Raw genomic sequence first — 22,357 nt, 5'->3', positions numbered from 1 at the left:
AGTAATTGAAGAAAAAGGGAAAGAAAGAACATCTCTATGGTTAATGTATTGTCGAAGGCTTTCATGGCTGGAATCACTAGGTTCTTGTGGGTTTTTTCGGGCTATAGGGCCATGTTCTAGAGGCATTTCTCCTGACTTCACTACCTCTGAGGATGCTTGCCATAGAAATGCCTCTAGAACAGTGGTTCTCAACCTGAGGTCCCCAGATGTTTTTGGCCTTCAACTCCCAGAAATACTAACAGCTGGTAAACTGGCTGGGATTTCTGGGAGTTGTAGGCCAAAACACCTGGGGACCCACAGGTTGAGAACCACTGCTCTAGAACATGGCCCTATAGCCCGAGAAAACCCACAAGAACCTATCTCTATGGTTTCTCAAATTGACTGTGTTGTAACTTTATCAAGCTGTGCCAAGTTTGCCAAGGACTTTGGAAATAAATATTTTGTTGATGTTCATATCTTGACTGGCATCAGTTGCTGGAAGTATTGAGTTATTGCTTCAAAGAAAGACCCCCAGCGGTTCGCCCAGATAAAGAGAGAAGCGCATCTTAGTTGTAATGTTATAGCATCTGGGTGTGATGGCACAGTCGGTCTTCAGGGTTTAACCACCTGCACCACCGGGATCTCAGCTCAATGGTGTCTTCGGCAGAGAAATGCATTCCAGGTCTTTTCCCTGATTCCTCTATAACAGTGTTTCTCAACCTTCCTAATGCCGTGACCCCTTAATACAGTTCCTCATGTTGTGGTGACCTCCAACCAAAAAATTATTTTCCTTGCTACTTCATAATTGTAATTTTGCTACTGTTATGAATCGTAGTGTAAATATTTGATACTGGAAGGGTTTGACGGCCATTGACCTTGAATTTGGGAGTTGTAGTTCACCTATATCCAGAGAGCACTATGGACTCAAACAATGATAGATTTGGACCAAACTTATATTGGGCATATTGAGCACGAATACTCAATATGCCCAAATGTAAACGCTGATGGAGTTTGGGGAAAATAATCCTTGACATTTGGGAGTTGTAGTTGCAGGATTTATAGTTCACCTACAATCAAAGAGCATTCTGAACCCCAACAATAGAACTGGGCCAAACTTCCCACACAGAACATCCATGCCTTGAAGGCAACCTGGGACACCTTGTTGTGTTACTGTTCCAGAAAGAAAGAAAGAAAGAAAGAAAGAAAGAAAGAAAGAAAGAAAGAAAGAAAGACGGAAGGAAGGAAGGAAGGAAGGAAGGAAGGAAGGAAGGAAGGACAGGTTCTCCCATCCCAAGAAAGAAAGAAAGAAAGAAAGAAAGAAAGAAAGAAAGAAAGAAAGAAGAAAGGACGGAAGTAGGGAAGGAAGGAAAGAAGGAAAGAAGGAAAGAAGGAAGGAAGGAAGGAAGGAAGGAAGGAAGGAAGGAAGGAAGGAAGGAAGGAAGGATCTACAGAACTATAATTTCTCACTTGGAAAAGGTTTCTCCAGGAAGTGTCCTCTGACAGTCTGGTTGACTGTCCCCAGATAATTGGTAGCCATGATGGTGTAGTTGCCGTTGTTGTAATGTGTTGGTACGAGCCTCCCTCCAGCCTTGCACACTCTCCCTCGCTCACACATGCACATCACTCTGCCATGCGCCAAGTTCACCTACAATCAAAGAGCATTCTGAACCCCAATGATAGAATTGGGCCAAACTTTCCACACAGAACACCCATGCCTTGAAGGGAATCGCTGGTGCGAGCCTCCCTCCAGCTTCGCACATTCTCCCTCACCCGCACATGCACACCACCCTGCCATGTGCCAAACATGCCTGCTCTCCCTTCCCTGCTTGGATCTCAGGAACAGCTCTCCCCTTGGCTGAGAGGCCAGTCAATCACTGCAGCGGAGGACTTTTGGTGGGAGGATTTGCCATATGTGATTCCTGAGAACTTTAGGCTGTGTTTGGAAGCTGTGAGGAGTTGGTTGCGAGCAAGCAGACTCAAAGTAAATCCTGCAAAAATGGAGATCCTCTGGCCTGGCCAGCCGCCAGAATTAACCCAGTCTCTGCCTGATTTCGATGGGGAAGCTCTGGTTCCGCCTGCCCCTGTTCAAAGCCTTAAAGGGGTTGTGTTGGACTCATTGCTGACGATGGAGGCCCAGATCACTGCCATAAGGAAGCAGGCCTTTTTCCATCTTCGCCAGGCAAGGAAATTGGCATCCGACCTTTCGGTAGAAGCATTGGCAACGGTCATCCATGCAACAGTCACCACCAGGTTGGACTATTGCAACCCCTTCTATGCTGGCCTTCCAAAGTCAACAACCCAGAAGATTCGGATGGTCCAAAATGCGGCGGCCAGGCTGCTAGCGGGATCATCTCTAAGATCCCATATGACACCGATTCTGCAACCACTGCCTTGGCTACCAAGAGAACATCGGATCTCTTACAAGATCCTGTCCCTGACATTGAGAGCTCAAAATGGCCAAGGACCTTTCTATCTTAGGGACCGCCTCATTCCTTTTCCTCATCAGTGGTCACCTCGATCCACCCAGGAAAATCTCCTCGACATACCGGGTCCTAGGGAGGCACATTTGGAAGCTACAAGGCGTAGTAGAGCTTTTTTGGCCTATGCTCCAATTCTGTGGAACTCATTGCCTCCATATATTAGAGCAATGTCGGAGTTGCGACCTTTTGCAAAGGCGCTCAAGACTTGGCTGTTTGGTTGTGCATTTAAGTCATCAGATCTAATTTGCCAAATAGTCACTGCTGAATGTTTTTATGTTGAATGTTTTTATGTTGAATGTTTTATATTGTGTATAAGCTATTTTAAGTTGTAAGTCGCTCGGAGCACTTTGGTGGAGAGCGACTAATTAAGAAATAAAGTGATGATGATGATGATATGTTTCCAAAAAGAAAGAGAAGAACAGGTGGAGAGATCATCAGCCTTTTCTGTCAAAGGGATTCCTAAGACCATCAGAAACATATATTTTCTGATAGACTTTGGTGACCCTTCTGAAACCCCCTTGCAACCTCCCCTCAAGGGTCCTGACCCCCTGGTTGAGAAATGCTGCTCTATAACTTCACATGGTGCAAATTGAATCTGGCGTCTTCTCAGTTCAAAGCATTGTCCGCACTATACTTTGTTAGTTGAGTCTACTACTGATGTGAGTGGACTGCGTAATCAAGGTCCTATGCATATGCATTGTCTTAATTCGAGGCTGGATCCACTCCAAATTTCATCAAACAGGTTCAAGGACAGACGAGAGCAGGCCAAACCACTTGTTGTAAAATATCGTAATGATGAATAATGGATGGAGGAGATGTCTCACAACAATGAGATCTCATCGTTCTGCCTCTCAGGGAGAGCCCGGATTCAGAGTGAACATGCTGTAGACACCGACAAAAATCCTAGAGCCCACCCCTTGCGAAAAATGGCTCCAAAGCTGGGGCTTTTACAGTAGGGTTGCTATATTATCCAGTTGACCAGAACCAGTATTGGATTGCTGTGTGTTTTCCAGACCGTATGGCCATGTTCCAGAGGCATTCTCTCCTGATGTTTCACCCACATCGATGGCAGGCATCCTCAGAGGTTGTGAAGTCTGGAAACAAGGCAAGTGAGGTTTATATATCTGTGGAATGTCCAGGTTGTGAAAAAGAACTCTTGTCAGTTTGAGGCAAGTGCTAATGTTGCAATTGGCCACCTTGATTAGCATTTAATGGCCTTGCAGCTTCAAAGCCTGGCTGATTTCTGCTGGGGATCCTTTGTTGGGAGGTGTTAGCTGGCCCTGGTTGATTCTTGTCTTGAATTCCCTCATTTTTTTGAGGGCTGCATTGCCATTCCATACTAATCACGGTGACCAATTCACACTTGTCTCGGGCAGATAAAGAGTTCTTTCTCCCACCCTGGACATTCCCCACTTTATTTATTGATTTCAAATATTTGTACCCCACCCTTCTCTACCACCGATGGGGGACTCAGGGTGGCTTACAGCCATCAACAATTCGATGCCCCACATATAAACAAATAAAAACAACAGTTACATAATAAGTAAAACATTCACATTAGATTAAAAACCATTTAAAATAGTGCAAATTGAATTAGTTGGCATGTCAAGTCTGAGTTCTACAATCAACAACTCAATCCAAAGCCTGTCCACAGTCTGTTTTCCATTGGATTGTCATCATTTTTATTGTCAACCTACTATCCGAATGCCTGGTGCCATAGCTACATCTTCAACTTTTTCCTAAAGGAAACGAGGGAAGCCGTTGACCTAATTTCGCTGGGGAGTGATTTCCAGGGCCACTGCCGAGAAGGCCCTGTCTCTCGTCCCCACCAACTAAGGTGGGATTGAGAGCAGGGCCTCCCCGGAGGACTGCAAATTTTGAGGTGGGACATAGGGGGAGATACGTTTGGACAAGTAAGCTAGGCCAGAACTGCATAGGGCAGTGTTTCTCAACCTGGGAGGTCAGGACCCCTGGGGGGGGGGTTGCGAAGGGGTGTGAGAGGTGTCGCCAAAGACCATCAGAAAACACAGTATTTTCTGTTGGTCATGGGGGTTCTGTGTGGGAAGTTTGGCCCAATTCATTGTTCGGGTTCAGAACGCTCCTTGATTGTAGGTGAACTATAAATCCCAGCAACTACAACTCCCAAACATTAAAGTTTATTTTCCCCAAACCCCATCAGTGTTCACATTTGGGCATATTGAGTATCCGTGCCAAGTTTGGTACAGATCCATCACTGTTTGAGTCCACAATGCTCTTTGGATGTAGGCGAACTACAACTCCCAAACGCAAGATTGATGCCCACCAAACCCTTCCAGTATTTTCTGTTGGTCATGGGAGTTCTGTGTGCCCAGTTTGGTTCAATTCCATCGTTGGTGGGGTTCAGAATGCTCTTTGTTTGCAGGTTAACTGTAAATCCCAGCAACTACAACTCCCAAATGACAAAATTAATCCCCCCGCCAACCCCACCTGTATTCAAATTTGGGCATACCGGGTATTTGTGCCAAATTTGCTCCAGTGAATGATCCTGCAGATCATTATTTACATGGCGATTCATAATGTTAGGGTTATGGTTGGGGGTCACCACAACATGAGGAACTGAATTAAGGGGTCACGTCATTAGGAAGGTTGAGAACCACTGGTCTAAGTTATTATTATTATTATTATTATTATTATTATTATTATTATTAACTTTATTTGTACCCCGCTAGCATCTCCCGAAGGACTCGATGCGGCTTACACGGGCCGAAGCCACAAAACACAATACAATAGAAAACATAACACAGCAATAAACAAAGCAAATCAAACAATTAAGCAAAATAACCACAATGACAATACATCAAGACACTATTAAAACTGGTTCGGCCAGCGCAATGGGGTACAGGGATTAAAATGCTGAGATGGCAGGAGGAACGTAGGATTAAAGTGCGGTGTGCAGCAACATTAGTTGTGCTAAAGTGCATCTAGGACTTGGGTGGGGGATTCCTAATCTGCGAAGGCACATCGGAACAGCCAAGTTTTTAGGTTCCTTCTGAAAACTGCCAGAGTAGGGGCCTGACGAAGCTCTTTTGGAAGGGCATTCCAAAGTCGGGGGGCCGCCACAGAGAAGGCCCTGTCCCGCGTCCCCACCAAGCGCGCTTGCGACGTAGGTGGGATCACGAGCAGGGCCTCCCCAGATGACCGGAGCGAGCGTGTGGGTTCGTAGATGGAAATGCGGTCACGCAGGTAGGGTGGTCCCAAACCGTTCAGGGCTTTGTAGGTGAGCACCTGCACCTTAAATTGGGCTCGGAAAATAAATGGCAGCCAGTGGAGCTCCTTGAACAAGAGGGTTGACCTCTCTTGATAATGAGCTCCAGTTAGCATCCTGGCTGCTGCCCGCTGGACCAATTGTAGTTTCCGAGCCGTCTTCAAGGGCAGCCCCACGTAGAGCGCATTGCAGTAATCCATTCTAGAGGTGACCAAGGCGTGGACCACCCCGGCCAGATCCGCCTTCACGAGGTACGGTCGCAGCTGGCGCACAAGTCTCAGTTGTGCAAAGTTCTATATTGTTCTCGGAATTGGACAATTCAAAGTGCTGGTCTTGACCTATAAAGCCCTATACTTATATAGTTTCCAACAAACCTCACAACCTCACAACTTTGGAGGATGCCTGCCATAGATGTGGGTGAAACATCAGGAGAGAATGTTTCTAGAACATGGCCATCCAGTCCGGAAAACTCACAGCAACCCAGTGTTTCTGGACATGAAAGCCTTCAACAACACATATTCAGCATTCTTTTTTCTGGATGTTCATTTCTATACCTAAATTAACATGTGTAAATAATAGGGAAACCGGGTTGTTGTAGGTTTTTTCGGGCTGTATGGCCACGGTCTAGAGGCATTCTCTCCTGACATTTCGCCTGCACTTTGGCAAGCATCCTCAGAGGTAGTGAGTAGGCTTGGTTGATCGTGTTCATTAGTTTCAAAACTCGTTATCAATTCATATTTAAATTAGCTTTTGATCCAATATCGAGCCATGCAGGAATAGTGTGAGCAGTAATTAAGAATCGAAACAATTTTTCCAATTTTCGCAATTATTTTCGTACGTATTATTATATTATATTATTATTGTATATTATATTATTATAATTGTATATATTAAAGCACCCCTGACAGATGGCCATCCATTCTTAATAATAATAATAATAATAATAATAATAATATAATATAGAATAATAATAATAATAATAATAGGAAGACGTTTAGCTGGGTTAAGACAAGCCGTTTTAAAGCGTTTTAAAGACTGGATTCCTGTAAGTGCGGACTCCGTTCTGACTTCAGATTGTTTTTGGATGGACATCTCATTCTGACTTAATCTTCTGCTTTTGGACATGCTATGGACTTGGGACAGTTTTTTGATAATATAATATAATATATATAGTAGGCCTGGGTAACAACGGAAAAATTTGTTTCTAAAATCGATTTAGAAACAAATTGGGTTTTTTTTTTGTTTCGATATTTAAAATAATTACAAAATTTTCCTTTTAAAAAGTTTGATATTTACGAAATTTCGTAAATGTGAAAAAAAATACAAAACATTAACGAATCGATTTCCGAAACAATAACGAATCGATTTGTTAATGGCGGACGCGACCGCGAAATACGCTAAAAAACCTCCAAAACCTTCTGAAGCTTCCCTCTCCCTCTGTTCTTGACTGTTGGTGTGATATTATAATTTTTTTCACTAATTAAACAAAAAACTTGCCCTAGACATGCGAAAATAATAACGAAACGACCTCAGAACAATAACGAAACAAATACAATAACGAAATACGAAGCATTTACAAAACGTGTTTAAAAATTCGTTTTTTTAAAAAATTGCTCCAGAATGGTTCGTTATCGTTTTGTAATTGAAAAAAATAACGAATTATTAACGAATTACGAATTAACGAAACGAAACCGCCCAGCCCTAATATACAGCTGTTGTTAGTTTTATCACACCAACAGTCAGCCTCAGAGGGAGAGGGAAGCTTCAGAAGTTCCCCCTGTCCCATTTGGAGGTTTTTTCCTGCGTATTGCGCAATCGTGTCCGCCATTAACGAATCGATTCGTATATTTACGAAATTTCGTAAATATTGAAATTTTGAAATTTGAAATTTCGGAAATCCTCTCAGATTAGAAACGCGGGCGCCCCCTTGAAACGAAACGAGTTTAGAACCAAATTTGTTCTTGATCAACCAAGCCTAGTAGCGAGGTCTGTTGGAACCTGTGCCTTCTTTCCACAGAATCATAGACTTGGAAGAGACCACATGGGCCATCTAGTCCAACTCCCTGCTATGCAGGAAAAGCACAGTCAGAGCACCCCTGACAGATAGCCATCCATTCTCTTTTCGTCTTTGGCATTGTATTTCCTGTGTATGAGTAGCTACACCTTTCATCTGGGAAGCCTGCATACAATCTACACATTTCCCTGCTCCACTCACTTCCCCCCAACTTAGCATCTCCTCCACATCGTTAATGTCCAGCAACGGTTTGCAAAACCCGCTTGCTATTTATGTCATCTTGTCCTCAGACAGACAACTGATCAGCCTTAAAGCCCAAAATACATTTTTCACCTTTGCCATCTAAATTGGTTCGGGCTTCTGCAGAGAGCTAGTTCTCCGGGGGAAGGAATTAGGTTTTAATGGGCTATATCTCATGTACAGAGAAACCTCCATGTATAGAGAGGTATAAATAATAAATTAGAATCGCATTGGTACCACGCTCCCTCTATATAGCAAACTGCCCAATTTTGCTGTGGGAGACAGCGAAGGGTGCTTGGTTTTCTCCCGGCAGCATTCCAGACGGCAATAAGCATACCGGAGTCAACATTCAATTTAATGCAGGGAACTATTTAAGCCAAAATTGGATGCACTACACAATCCCTGTAACTCTTTTTACTACACTGCACAAGCACAACATTCCTTGAGGTTTCCTCTTATGGAGAAGCACAATACAAATGGAGAGGTAGATATAAAATTAGAGTAACTTAGAGCAATGTTTTTCAACCTGGGGGTTGGGACCCTGGGGGGGGGGGTCATGAGGGGGGTCGTGAGGGGTCACCAACAACCATCAGAAAATACGCACCAAATCCTTCCACTATTTTCTGTTGTTCATGGGAGTTCCGTGTGCCAAGATTGGTTCAATTCCATTGTTGGTGGGGTTCAGAATGCTCTTTGATTGTAAGTGAACTATAAATCCCAGCAACCATAACTCCCAAATGTCAGCCTATTTACCCCAAACTCCACCAACGTTCACATTTGGGCATATTGACTATCCATGTCAAATTTGGTCCAAATATAGCATTGCTTGAGTCCACAGTGCTCTCTGGATGTAGGTGAACTACAACTCCAAAACTCAAGGTCAATGCGCACCAAACCCTTCCAGTATTTTCTGTTGTTCATGGGAGTCCTGTGTGCCAAGATTGGTTCAATTCCATTGTTGGTGGAGTTCAGAATGCTCTTTGATTGTAGGTGAACTATAAATCCCAGAAACTACAATTCCCAAATGTCAGCCTATTTACCCCAAACTCCACGAATGTCCACATTTGGGCATACTGACTATCCATGCTAAATTTGGTCCAAACATAGCATTGCTTGACTCCACAGTGCTCTGTGGATGTAGGTGAACTACAACTCCAAAACTCAAGATCAATATGCACCAAATCCTTCCACTATTTTCTGTTGTTCATGGGAGTTCCGTGTGCCAAGTTTGGTTCAATCCCATTGTTGGTGGAGTTCAGAATGCTTTTTCATTGTAGGTGAACTATAAATCCCAGAAACTACAATTCCCAAATGTCAGCCTATTTACCCCAAACTCCAACAACGTTTACATTTGGGCATATTTACTATCCATGCTAAATTTGGTCCAAATATATCATTGCTTGAGTCCACAGTGCTCTCTGGATGCAGGTGAACTACAACTCCAAAACTCAAGGTCAATGCCCACCAAACCCTTCCAGTATTTTCTGTTGTTCATGGGAGTTCTGTGTGCCAAGTTGGGTTCAATTCCATTGTTGGTGGAGTTCAGAATGCTCTTTGATTGTAGGTGAACTATAAATCCCAGAAACTACAATTCCCAAATGTCAGCCTATTTACCCCAAACTCCACCAATGTCCACATTTGGGCATACTGACTATCCATGCTAAATTTGGTCCAAATATATCATTGCTTGAGTCCACAGTGCTCTCTGGATGTAGGTGAACTACAACTCCAAAACTCAAGATCAATACGCACCAAGTCCTTCCACTATTTTCTGTTGGTCATGGGAGTTCCGTGTGCCAAGTTTGGTTCAATCCCATTGTTGGTGGAGTTCAGAATGCTTTTTCATTGTAGGTGAACTATAAATCCCAGAAACTACAATTCCCAAATGTCAGCCTATTTACCCCAAACTCCAACAACATTTACATTTGGGCATATTTACTATCCATGCTAAATTTGGTCCAAATATATCATTGCTTGAGTCCACAGTGCTCTCTGGATGCAGGTGAACTACAACTCCAAAACTCAAGGTCAATGCCCACCAAACCCTTCCAGTATTTTCTGTTGTTCATGGGAGTTCTGTGTGCCAAGTTGGGTTCAATTCCATTGTTGGTGGAGTTCAGAATGCTCTTTGATTGTAGGTGAACTATAAATCCCAGAAACTACAATTCCCAAATGTCAGCCTATTTACCCCAAACTCCACCAATGTCCACATTTGGGCATACTGACTATCCATGCTAAATTTGGTCCAAATATATCATTGCTTGAGTCCACAGTGCTCTCTGGATGTAGGTGAACTACAACTCCAAAACTCAAGATCAATGCGCACCAAATCCTTCCAGTATTTTCTGTTTGTTGTGGGAGTTCTGTGTGCTAAGTTTGGTTCCATCATTGGTGGGGTTCAGAATGCTCTGTGATTGTAGGTGAACTATAAATCCCAGCAACTACAATTCCCAAATGTCAGCCTATTTACCCCAAACTCCACCAATGTCCACATTTGGGCATATTGACTATCCATGCTAAATTTTCTGTTGTTCATGGGAGTTCTGTGTGCCAAGTTTGGTTCAATTCCATTGTTGGTGGAGTTCAGAATGCTCTTTGATGGTAGGTGAACTATAAATCCCAGAAACTACAATTCCCAAATGACAAAATCAATCTTCCCCACAACCCCAGCAGTATTCAAATTTGGGCGTATGGGGTATGTGTGCCAAATTTGGTCCAGTGAATGAAAATACATCCTGCATATCAGATGTTTACATTACAATTCATAACTAGCAAAATTCCAGTTATGAAGTCGCAATGAAAACAGTTTTATGTTTGGGGGTCACCACAACCTGAGGAACTGTATCAAGGGGTTGTGGCATTAGGAAGGTTGAGAACCCCTGCCTTACGAGTTTGAAAACTTCAGCAGTTTTCTGAAGTTGTATCAAGATTGTGATATAATGCACTTCAATGCAGTTAAACTACATTATACGAATCTACACTGGCCCTGTAATGCAATTCCAAACTGCATTCTAGGATACTTTGGATGGGGCCAGAGACTCCCTGGACCAAGAGAGGGAGGAAAGAAGCCCATTCTGAGGATATGAGTGCCTGGCCGCTGTGTTGATCTGGATGAGGAAGAACAAGCTGAAGATCAATCCCGACAAGACAGAGGTCCTCCTGGTCGATCGTAAACCGGACCGGGGTATAGGGTGGTCACCTGTGTTGGACGGGGTTACACTCCCCGTAAAGCCACAGGTCTGCAGTCTGGGTGTCCTCTTGGATTCATCGCTTACGCTTGAGGCTCAGGCAACGGTGTCGGCCGGGAGGGCTTTTGCACAATTGAGACTCGTGCGCCAACTGCGACCGTACCTCGTGAAGGCTGATCTGGCCGGGGTGGTCCATGCCTTGGTCACCTCTAGAATGGATTACTGCAATGTGCTCTACGTGGGGCTGCCCTTGAAGACGGCTCGGAAACTTCAATTGGTCCAGCGGGCAGCAGCCAGGATGCTAACCGGGGCTCATTATCAAGAGAGGTCTACCCCTCTGTTTAAGGAGCTCCACTGGCTGCCATTTATTTTCCGAGCCCAATTCAAGGTGCAGGTGCTCACCTACAAAGCCCTGAACGGTTTGGGACCACCCTACCTGCGGGACCGCATCTCCATTTATGAACCCACACGCTCACTCCGATCATCTGGGGAGGCCCTGCTCGTGATCCCACCCACGTCGCAAGCACGTTTGGTGGGGACACGGGACAGGGCCTTCTCTGTGGCGGCCCCCCGACTTTGGAATGCCCTTCCAAAAGATCTCCGACAGGCCCCCACTTTAGCAGTTTTCAGAAGGAACCTAAAAACTTGGCTGTTCCGATGTGCCTTCCCAGATTAGGAATTTCCCCTTTCCAAATCCTAGAAGCATCTTAGCTCAACAGATGTTACTGCACACCGCACCTTTTAATCCATGTTCCTCCTGCCATCTCAGCATTTTAATCCCTGTACCCCATTGCGCTGGCCGAACCAGTTTTAATTGTGTCTTGAGGTAGTTATTGTTGTTATTTTGCTTGATTGCTTTGTTTTGCTTTGTTTAGTATTGTGTTATGTTTTTATTGTATTGTGTTTTGAGGCTCCGGCCTGTGTAAGCCGCATCGAGTCCTGCGGGAGATGCTAGCGGGGTACAAATGAAGTTAATAATAATAATAATAATAATAATAATAATAATAAATAATGAGAATATGGAAGAGTCAGCTTAGGGAAGGAAGGAAGAAATGGTCTCATTCCCGGGTAATCCGACCTCTTTCTCCCTCCTGTAAGCCACCTCCAGACCTAAACTTGAGCAACTACTGGCCCGGATAATCCATGACGTGTTCAGGTATGATTACACTCCTCTCTCAACATTTCTGAGGACTTCAATCATCAAGGAAGAGATCAGTCCAGGGATGAATGCTTTGGCATGACAGGTGTAACAAATCTCAGTTCAACCGAGGGAAGCAAAGGATATTCACAATTTGTCTCCTTCTTGATGTGAAAGTGTGCCTTGACACATAAAGACATCCCACCGCTCCAAAAGGAAAAACCGCTATGGATCTTTCTTTGCCTCTTGCAAGAGTAAGACACTCCTCCCTTTCTATCAGTAGTAAGAACCTAGGAGGGGTGTTCAACCCAGTGTTTGTGGGTGGGTGCCATTAAGATGCTTCGGGTTGTGGCAACTGTCTTGAATATATATATAAATAAATGTAATATTAGTTTGTGGATTAAAGTAACTGAAAAACTACTGGATGGACACCAAATTTGGACACAAAACACCTATCAGACCAATGAGCGAACATCACTCATAAAAACACTGAGACACACAGTAGAGACTTAAAAAGTGTAAATAAACATAAAAAATACATTACAACACATGCGCAGAACCACACACCACACACACACACGCACACACACACACATATATATACTAGGGCTGGGCGGTTTCGTTTCATTAATTCGTAATTCGTTAATAATTCGTTAATTTTTTCAATTACAAAACGATAACGAACCATTCTGGAGCAATTATTAAAAAAATGAATTTTCAAAAACGTTTTGTAAATGCTTCATATTTCGATATTGTATTCGTTTCGTTATTGTTTTGAGGTTGTTTCGTTATTATTTCCGCATGTCTGGGCCAGTTTTATGGTTTAATTAGTGGAAAAAAATTATAATATCACACCAACAGTCAACAACAGAGGGAGAGGGAAGCTTCAGAAGGTTTTGGAGGTTTTTTAGCGTATTTCGCGGTCGCGTCCGCCATTAACGAATCGATTCGTTATTGTTCCGGAAATCGATTCGTTAATTTTTTACCATTTACGAAATTTCGTAAATATCGAACTTTTTAAAAGGAAAATTTTGTAATTATTTTAAATATCGAAACAAAAAAAAACCCCAAATACAAATCGATTTTAGAAACAAATTTTTCCGTTGTTACCCAGGCCTAATATATACACATGCAAACACAAATATATACACATATACAGACATATATGCACACACAAAGTACATATACACAGACTGGGCCACAGCAACGTGTGGCAAGGGACGGCTAGTAGCTATCTAAATAAAAATGTAATGTTAGTTTGTGGGATTAACATAACTCAAAAACCACTGGACAAATTGACACCGAATTTGGACACAAGACACCTCTCAGGCCAATGAGATGACCATCACTCACTAAAACACTGAAAAACACAGCAGAAGAGACTTAAAAAGCCCTAAAACAAAAAAATACATTACAATGCATGTGCAAAACCACATATATACACAAACACACACAAAACACATATACACAGAAAGGGGGAAGGAAGGAAGGAAGGAAGGAAGGAAGGAAGGAAGGAAGGAAGGAAGGAAGGAAGGAAGGAAGGAAGGAAGGAAGGGTGGAAGGAAGGAAGGAAGGAAGGAAGGAAGGAAGGAAGGAAGGAAGGGTGGAAGGAAGGAAGGGTGGAAGGAAGGGAGGGAGGGAAGGAGGGAAGGAGGGAGAGAAGCGACTTGCAGTTTCTCAAGTTGCTTCTGACACACACACAAAATCTATATTTAAGAGTGCTGGGGTCTCAACAAACTCTTAACTTCTGTGATCTCATAGTATTGAATCATGGCCTATTAAGTGGTGTCAAACTCCATCAAGCATACAGTGTAGATGCAGCCTAGGTGCTCTCTGGCAATTTACCCCTTCTTTTCTACTTTAGGGGCAGAATAAATGAAGCAAGGTGGGTGAAACTTTTTTTAAAGTTGTCAAATTTTGTAATGTTCTACACATTCAAGATGGAAAAAAATGGGCAGTTAAAAAGAAACTGAAAGTGAGGGAAAATAAAATGGACAGGTTCTCCCATCCCAAGAAAAAAGGAAGGAAGGAAGGAAGGAAGGAAGGAAGGAAGGAAGGAAGGAAGGAAGGAAGGACAGGTTCTCCCATCCCAAGAAAGAAAGAAAGAAAGGAAGGAAGTAGGGAAGGAAGGAAAGAAGGAAGGAAGGAAGGAAGGAAGGAAGTAAGGAAGTACAGGTTCTCTCATTCCAAGAAAGAAAGAAAGAAGGAAGGAAGGAAGTAGGGAAGGAAGGAAAGAAGAAAGGAAGGAAGGAAGGAAGTACAGGTTCTCCCATCCCAAGAAAGAAAGAAAGAAGAAAGGAAGGAAGTAGGGAAGGAAGGAAAGAAGAAAGAAAGGAAGGAAGGAAGGAAGGACAGGTTCTCCTATCCCAAGAAAGAAAGAAAGAAGAAAGGAAGGAAGTAGGGAAGGAAGGAAAGAAGAAAGAAAGGAAGGAAGGAAGGAAGGAAGGAAGGACAGGTTCTCCTATCCCAAGAAAGAAAGAAAGAAGAAAGGAAGGAAGTAGGGAAGGAAGGAAAGAAGAAAGGAAGGAAGGAAGGAAGGACAGGTTCTCCCATCCCAAGAAAGAAAGAAAGAAGAAAGGAAGGAAGTAGGGAAGGAAGGAAAGAAGGAAGGAAGGAAGGAAGTACAGGTTCTCTCATTCCAAGAAAGAAAGAAAGAAGAAAGGAAGGAAGTAGGGAAGGAAGGAAAGAAGGAAGGAAGGAAGGAAGGAAGGAAGGAAGGAAGGAAGGAAGGACAGGTTCTCCCATCCCAAGAAAGAAAGAAAGAAGAAAGGAAGGAAGGAAATAGGGAAGGAAGGATAGAAGAAAGGAAGGAAGGAAGGAAGGAAGGAAGGAAGGAAGGAAGTAAGTACAGGTTCTCCCATTCCAAGAAAGAAAGAAAGAAGAAAGGAAGGAAGTAGGGAAGGAAGGAAAGAAGAAAGGAAGGAAGGAAGGAAGGAAGGAAGGAAGGAAGGAAGGAGGGAAGGAAGGAAGGAAGTACAGGTTTTCCCATCCCAAGAAAGAAAGAAAGAAGAAAGGAAGGAAGTAGGGAAGGAAGGAAAGAAGGAAGGAAGGAAGGAAGGAAGGAAGGAAGGAGGGAGGGAGGGTCTACAGAATTGTAATCTCTCACTTGGAAAAGGTTTCTCCAGGAAGTGTCCTCTGACAGTCTGGTTGACAGTCCCCAGATAATTGGTAGCCACGATGGTGTAGTTGCCGTTGTTGTAATGTGTGGGATGGTTGAAGAGCAGGCAGCCATCGGAGACTTCTCCTTCCTGGAAGAGCTCCATCCGTATGAACTCTGTCTCCCTGAGAAGCTGGCCGTTGTACAGCCAATGGATCTGCGGTGGAGGGTTCCCATGCACCGAGAACTCAATGCAGTGCTCCATGTGCCGGATGGGCTCCAACAAGCTGATAATCCGGGGAGGATCTAAACAGTAGAAGAGGTGAATATAATGTAAATGGCAGTCCATAGAGAGCAAAACCAACACCTTCTGGAAAACGTACAATGAGCTAAACAATCAAACCTTTCATCCAAATTGTGTGGGATGCAAAAGATGGAAGACAAAACTGTTTCCAGCTTCATCGCCTTTAGGTGGCGGAGGAAATTTCGGGGAGAATATCCCACCTCTCAGACTTTGACCCAAAGAAAGGTAAAGAATGTGAAATCAAGAGTTTATTTTTTGTTCAGATGGGAGCAGGTAAAACTAGAGAGAGGGGCTTGGCAGGCAGGGGCGGCTCAACCATTACGCAAAGTAAGCATTTGCAGTATAATGTATTGTCGAAGGCTTTCATGGCCGGAATCACTGGGTTGTTGTAGGTTTTTCCGGGCTATATGGCCATGTTCTGGAGGCAATTTTTCTCCTGACGTTTCGCCTGCCTCTATGGCAAGCATCCTCAGAGGTGGTGAGGTCTGTTGGAAGTAGGAAAAATGGGTTTATATATCTGTGGAATGACCAGGGTGAGACAAAGGACTTTTGTCTGCTGGGGCTAGCTGTGAATGTTTCAACTGATCACCTTGATTAGCATTCAATGGCTTGGAAGTGCCTGGGGGGAATCCCTTGTTGAGAGTGATTTTATGTGCCTGTTTGTTTCCCCTCTGTTGTTTTGCTGTTGTGTTCTTGCCAGACATCAAGGGAAGCACTGACCGCATAGGAAAACTGATGAGGAAACACAACATACAAACCACTTACAGACCCACCAAGAAAATCCAACAAATGCTCCATTCAGCAAAGGACAAGAGGGATCCTCCCACCTCTGCAGGAGTCTCCTGTGTACCATGCAGATGTGGTACACAGGACACTTCCAAACTATCTTCAAAGGCAGCCCCACATAGAGAGCATTGCAGTAGTCCAAACGGGATGTGGACACCTTCAGTGTAAATGTACTTACGTATCCTTCCAATAATAATAAAGAGAGTAAAATAATAAATGTAGTAATAACAATAACAAATAGAGTAAAATAATAAATGTAATAAAAATAATATTAAATAGAGTGAAATAATAAATATAATTAAAATAATATAGTAAAATAAATAATCATAAAGAGAGTGAAATAATAAATGTAATAAAAATATTAAATAGAGTGAAATAATAAATATAATTAAAATAATATAGTAAAATAAATAATCATAAAGAGAGTGAAATATTAAATGTAATAAAAATATTAAATAGAGTGAAATAATAAATATAATTAAAATAATATAGTAAAATAAATAATAATAAAGAGAGTGAAATAATAAATGTAATAAAAATAGTATTAAATAGAGTGAAATAATAAATATAATTAAAATAATATAGTAAAATAAATAATAATAAAGAGAGTGAAATAATAAATGTAATAAAATATTATTAAATAGAGTGAAATAATAAATATAATTAAAATAATATAGTAAAATAAATGATCATAAAGAGAGTGAAATAATAAATATAATTAAAATAATATAGTAAAATAAATAATAATAAAGAGAGTAAAATAATAAATGTAATAAAAATAGTATTAAATCGAGTGAAATAATAAATATAATTAAAATAATATAGTAAAATAAATAATAATAAAGAGAGTAAAATAATAAATGTAATAAAAATATTAAATAGAGTAAAATAATAAATATAATTAAAATAATATAGTAAAATAAATGATCGTAAAGAGAGTGAAATAATAAATGTAATAAAAATAGTATTAAATAGAGTGAAATAATAAATATAATTAAAATAATATAGTAAAATAAATAATAATAAAGAGAGTGAAATAATAAATGTAATAAAAATATTAAATAGAGTAAAATAATAAATATAATTAAAATAATATAGTAAAATAAATGATCGTAAAGAGAGTGAAATAATAAATGTAATAAAAATAGTATTAAATAGAGTGAAATAATAAATATAATTAAAATAATATAGTAAAATAAATAATAATAAAGAGAGTGAAATAATAAATGTAATAAAATATTATTAAATAGAGTGAAATAATAAATATAATTAAAATAATATAGTAAAATAAATGATCATAAAGAGAGTGAAATAATAAATATAATTAAAATAATATAGTAAAATAAATAATAATAAAGAGAGTAAAATAATAAATGTAATAAAAATAGTATTAAATCGAGTGAAATAATAAATATAATTAAAATAATATAGTAAAATAAATAATAATAAAGAGAGTAAAATAATAAATGTAATAAAAATAATATTAAATAGAGTGAAATAATAAATATAATTAAAATAATATAGTAAAATAAATGATCATAAAGAGAGTGAAATAATAAATGTAATAAAAATATTAAATAGAGTGAAATAATAAATATAATTAAAATAATATAATAAAATAAATGATCGTAAAGAGAGTGAAATAATAAATGTAATAAAAAATATTAAATAGAGTGAAATAATAAATATAATTAAAATAATATAGTAAAATAAATGATCGTAAAGAGAGTGAAATAATAAATGTAATAAAAATATTAAATAGAGTGAAATAATAAATATAATTAAAATAATATAGTAAAATAAATGATCGTAAAGAGAGTGAAATAATAAATGTAATAAAATAATATTAAATAGAGTGAAATAATAAATATAATTAAAATAATATAGTAAAATAAATTATCGTAAAGAGAGTAAAATAATAAATGTAATAAAAATAATATTAAATAGAGTGAAATAATAAATATAATTAAAATAATATAGTAAAATAAATAATAATAAAGAGAGTGAAATAATAAATGTAATAAAAATAATATTAAATAGAGTGAAATAATAAATATAATTAAAATAATATAGTAAAATAAATGATCGTAAAGAGAGTGAAATAATAAATGTAATAAAAATATTAAATAGAGTGAAATAATAAATATAATTAAAATAATATAGTAAAATAAATAATAATAAAGAGAGTAAAATAATAAATGTAATAATAACAATAGGGTAAAATAATAAATGTAATTAAAATAATATTAAATGGAGTGAAATAATAAATGTAATAATAACAATAATGGAGTAAAATAATAAATAACTTTGACTTGATTATATGACGAGGGGGGCTTTTCCAGCCTAAAAAAGGGCTGAAAAACTCATCTTATACTCGAGTCTATACAGTACTTTGCTAGACCATCAATGTATCATCATGAATGAAATTGATTCTTTAAATGTAGACCAGACTTTCACAACCTGTTGCTCTCCAGATATGTTTGGCTTCCATTTCCATAGCCTATGACACTACCACGGGAATTGCACTGAACATGTCTGAAAACTCCCAGAATGGAGGAAGGCTCACACAGATGATTTAGATACTGCTGGAAATGCAGGAAAAACACACACAATACAGGCTGGTACAAAACAAGAACAACTCCCTGAGATTTCTTTTTATGCCGAACACTTCAATGCCTTACAATTAAGAGAGAATGTGTGCTCAAAAACATGTCAGAAATGCCTACTGAAATCTCAGAAGATAGGCACAGAACGGAGTAAGAGTTCTGCTTGGGTGTCTGTATGTTGGGGATTATATTTCGAGCCCAGTGGAGCAGATTAGCCTACCAAGGGCTGGCAAAACCAAAGTACGTTTTGCAAAACTCTTATTAAAATTCAGACTGTTTGCATGGAACTAATCAAGTGGCAATAGCCAACTTGTCTTGGGATGGAATTTTGGATTCAGTTAACACAAGGCCTAATCTTACAATATTGTCTTTACCATAAAACATATAGCAGAACTCACTCCTTCCTACAATTTATAGATAAATAACAGGTTCGAATGCTTCGACCCTCACATGAGTATCCAAACAAATAAACATCTAAAACAATGTGTTGTCAAAGGTTTTGATGGCCAGAATCACTGGATTGCTGTGAGTTTTCCAGGCTGTATGGCTATGGTCCAGAAGCATTATCTCCTGATGTTTCACCCACATCAATGGCAGGCATCCTCAGAGGTTGTGAGGTCTTTTGGCAGTTTAATAAACTTTTTCTATGTTTTTTATGACTCCCAAATACCTGGGAGTCACTCTGGACCGTGCTCTGACCTACAAGAAGCACTGCCTGAACATCAAGCAAAAAGTAGATGCTAGAAACAATATCATATGAAAGCTGACTGGCACAACCTGGGGATCACAACTAGACACAGTGAAGACATCTGCCCTTGTGCTATGCTACTCTGCTGCTGAGTATGCATGCCCAGTGTGGAACACATCCCACCACGCTAAAACAGTAGATGTGGCTCTTAATGAGACATTCTGCATTATCACGGGGTGTCTGCGCCCTACACCACTGGAGAAATTACACTGCTTAGCCGGCATTGCACCACCTGACATCCGCCAGGAAGTAGCAGCCTATAGTGCAAGGACCAAGGCAGAGACATCTCCAGTCCATCCCTTGTTTGGGTATCAGCCAGCATGTCAACGACTTAATCAAGAAATAGTTTTCTAAGATCTACGGAGACACTGGAACACCCCAGCAAGCAAGAGTCCAAAAGTAGCAGGCTCAAACCCAGAACCTCAATCCGTGGCTGATACCAAATGAGAGACTCCCCCCTGGGCACACAGAAGATGGGGCGACTTGGAAGGCGCTGAACAGACTTCGCTCTGGCACCACGAGATGCAGAGCCAACCTTCAGAAATGGGGCCACAAAGTGGAGTCCACGACATGCGAGTGCGGACAAGAGCAAACCGCTGACCACCTGCTGCAATGCACCCTGAGCCCTGCTACATGCACAAGGGAAGACCTTCTTGCGGCAACACCAGAGGCACTCCAAGGGGACAGATACTGCTCAAAGGACATTTAATCAACTACCAAGCTTGCAAATTCTGTGTTTTGTCTGTTTGTTTGTTTGTTTTTGTTAAAAATGTAATATAAAAGTTTGGTTGTTGATGACACGATAAATAAATAAAAATAAAATGATAGAATCAATTAGGATATTGTTGTAGGTTTTTCGGGTTGTATGGCCAGGTTCCAGAAGGATTCTCTCCTGACATTTCACCCACATCTATGGTAGAGCCTGCAAGGTTTGTTGGAGACTAGGCAAGTAGGATTTATATATCTGTGGAATGTCCAGGATAATTTCAGCAGAAAGGAGGAAACAATGAAAATGAACAAAATCTGGCTAAGAATATTAAAAGACTCTAAAATCATTGTGCTGTTGCACGCTGGGCCTGAAATAATGTCTGTTTATATTTACAGGATGTGCTTTCTCTATGCCCAGCGGGACGCCGAGGTGCCTCAGCTGAAGGGCCCCTTAGATTTCCCAGCACAAAGTTCTATTGAGGCTCAAGATAAGTTCAACAAAGTTCTTTATTTGGGCTGAAATCTTCAAACAGATGAATTAAACACTTTATAACCTTGGAAAACCAGTAGCTTCCTCAATCTGCTATCAAAGGCAGGCAACTGGTGGTCAACTGTTCCTTTCTTCCTTAGGGAAATCTTCTGACCCCTCCCTGGGCAATCTTTCTTTACCTTGCTGGCGTGAGGCCCCTACTCCTGGATCCAAGTTGCTTTATGGATAGCCCGAATGGTCCCTTACCAGGCAAGGTTCCTGTAGATCTGCCAAGCTGAAAGGTGTCCTTTAGTTTCTCCATGAAGGCTGTAGGAACTATTTCTTTACTTCCCAGCAGAGCTGTGGGTCTATTTCTTTAACCCCCAGCAAAAGCTGTGGAATTATCCTTTTCCTCCCCCAGCAGAGCTGTGAGAAGTGAAGCTTTTGTGCAGGTGGGAAAGAGGATCCCACACGTCCTGCTTCTAGGCTTCAAACAGTGAGACTGGACAAAGGGTCCTCCTTTCCCTCCAAAACCCTGGGAAAAGGGGCGGGTCGAAAGACTCTGACGATGATTGGCAAGTTGTTGGCCCTATGACTGCAACCTGAGGGAAGCTACCTTATTGCAAAATGCATGGCTTAGATAGATTCATGCAAACTAGCAGTGCAAGAAAAAGAGGTTAAAATCTCCTGACACTACCGTGCCAGCACAATCATGACAGTAAATAAAGAGCAACACTTAAAAACAGGGTAATTCCAGACAAGAAACAATCAGGGCCAGCCACTTCCCAACAAAGGATTCATCCAGGCAGAAAGCAGCCAAGTTTTGAAGCTTCAAGGCTATTCAATGCTAATCAAGGTGATCAATTGCAACATTCACACCTGCCGTAGACAGGCAAGAGATTTTTTTTCCAACTCTGGACATTATTCCACAGATATATAAACCTCACTTGCCTAGTTTCCAACAGACCTCACAACTTGTGAAAATGCCTGCCACAGATGTGGGTCAAACGTCAGGAGAGAATACTTCTGGAACATGGCTGTATAGCTCGGAAAACTCACAGCAACCCATCTAAAACAGTCCTTAAAACTTTTGATCAGTGGTTTTCCCCTGACATGAAGTCTAGTCGTGTCTGACTCTAGGGGTTGATACTCATCTCCATTTCTAAGCCGAAGAGCCGGCGTTGTCCATAGACACCTCCAAGGTCATGTGGCCGGCATGACTGCATGGAGCGCCGTTACCTTCCCGCCGGAGCGGTACCTATTGATCTACTCACATTTGCATGTTTTCGAACTGCTAGGTTGGCAGAAGTTGGGGCTAACAGCGGAAGATCACGTCGCTCCCCGGATTCTGATCAG

The 22,357-nt window shown here is 40.7% G+C and overlaps 1 protein-coding gene across 3 annotated transcripts in view; it reads right to left on the bottom strand.

The window, feature by feature from the left end:
• Positions 1-22,357, bottom strand: part of NTRK3 (neurotrophic receptor tyrosine kinase 3) — an 850,080-nt gene that overhangs the window by 469,138 nt on the left and 358,585 nt on the right. For all 3 annotated transcript variants that reach the window (XM_060755167.2, XM_067471458.1, XM_060755166.2), the window contains exon 8: positions 15,390-15,686. In XM_060755167.2, coding sequence (XP_060611150.2) covers positions 15,390-15,686 — 297 coding nt within the window. The remainder of the gene's footprint in view (positions 1-15,389; positions 15,687-22,357) is intronic.

The sequence above is a fragment of the Anolis sagrei genome, chromosome 9, assembly GCF_037176765.1.
Source record: "Anolis sagrei isolate rAnoSag1 chromosome 9, rAnoSag1.mat, whole genome shotgun sequence".
NCBI classification, from domain to species: domain Eukaryota; kingdom Metazoa; phylum Chordata; class Lepidosauria; order Squamata; family Dactyloidae; genus Anolis; species Anolis sagrei.
Note: the sequence above shows the minus strand (reverse complement) of the source record. Positions and strands in the feature narration are given on the sequence as shown.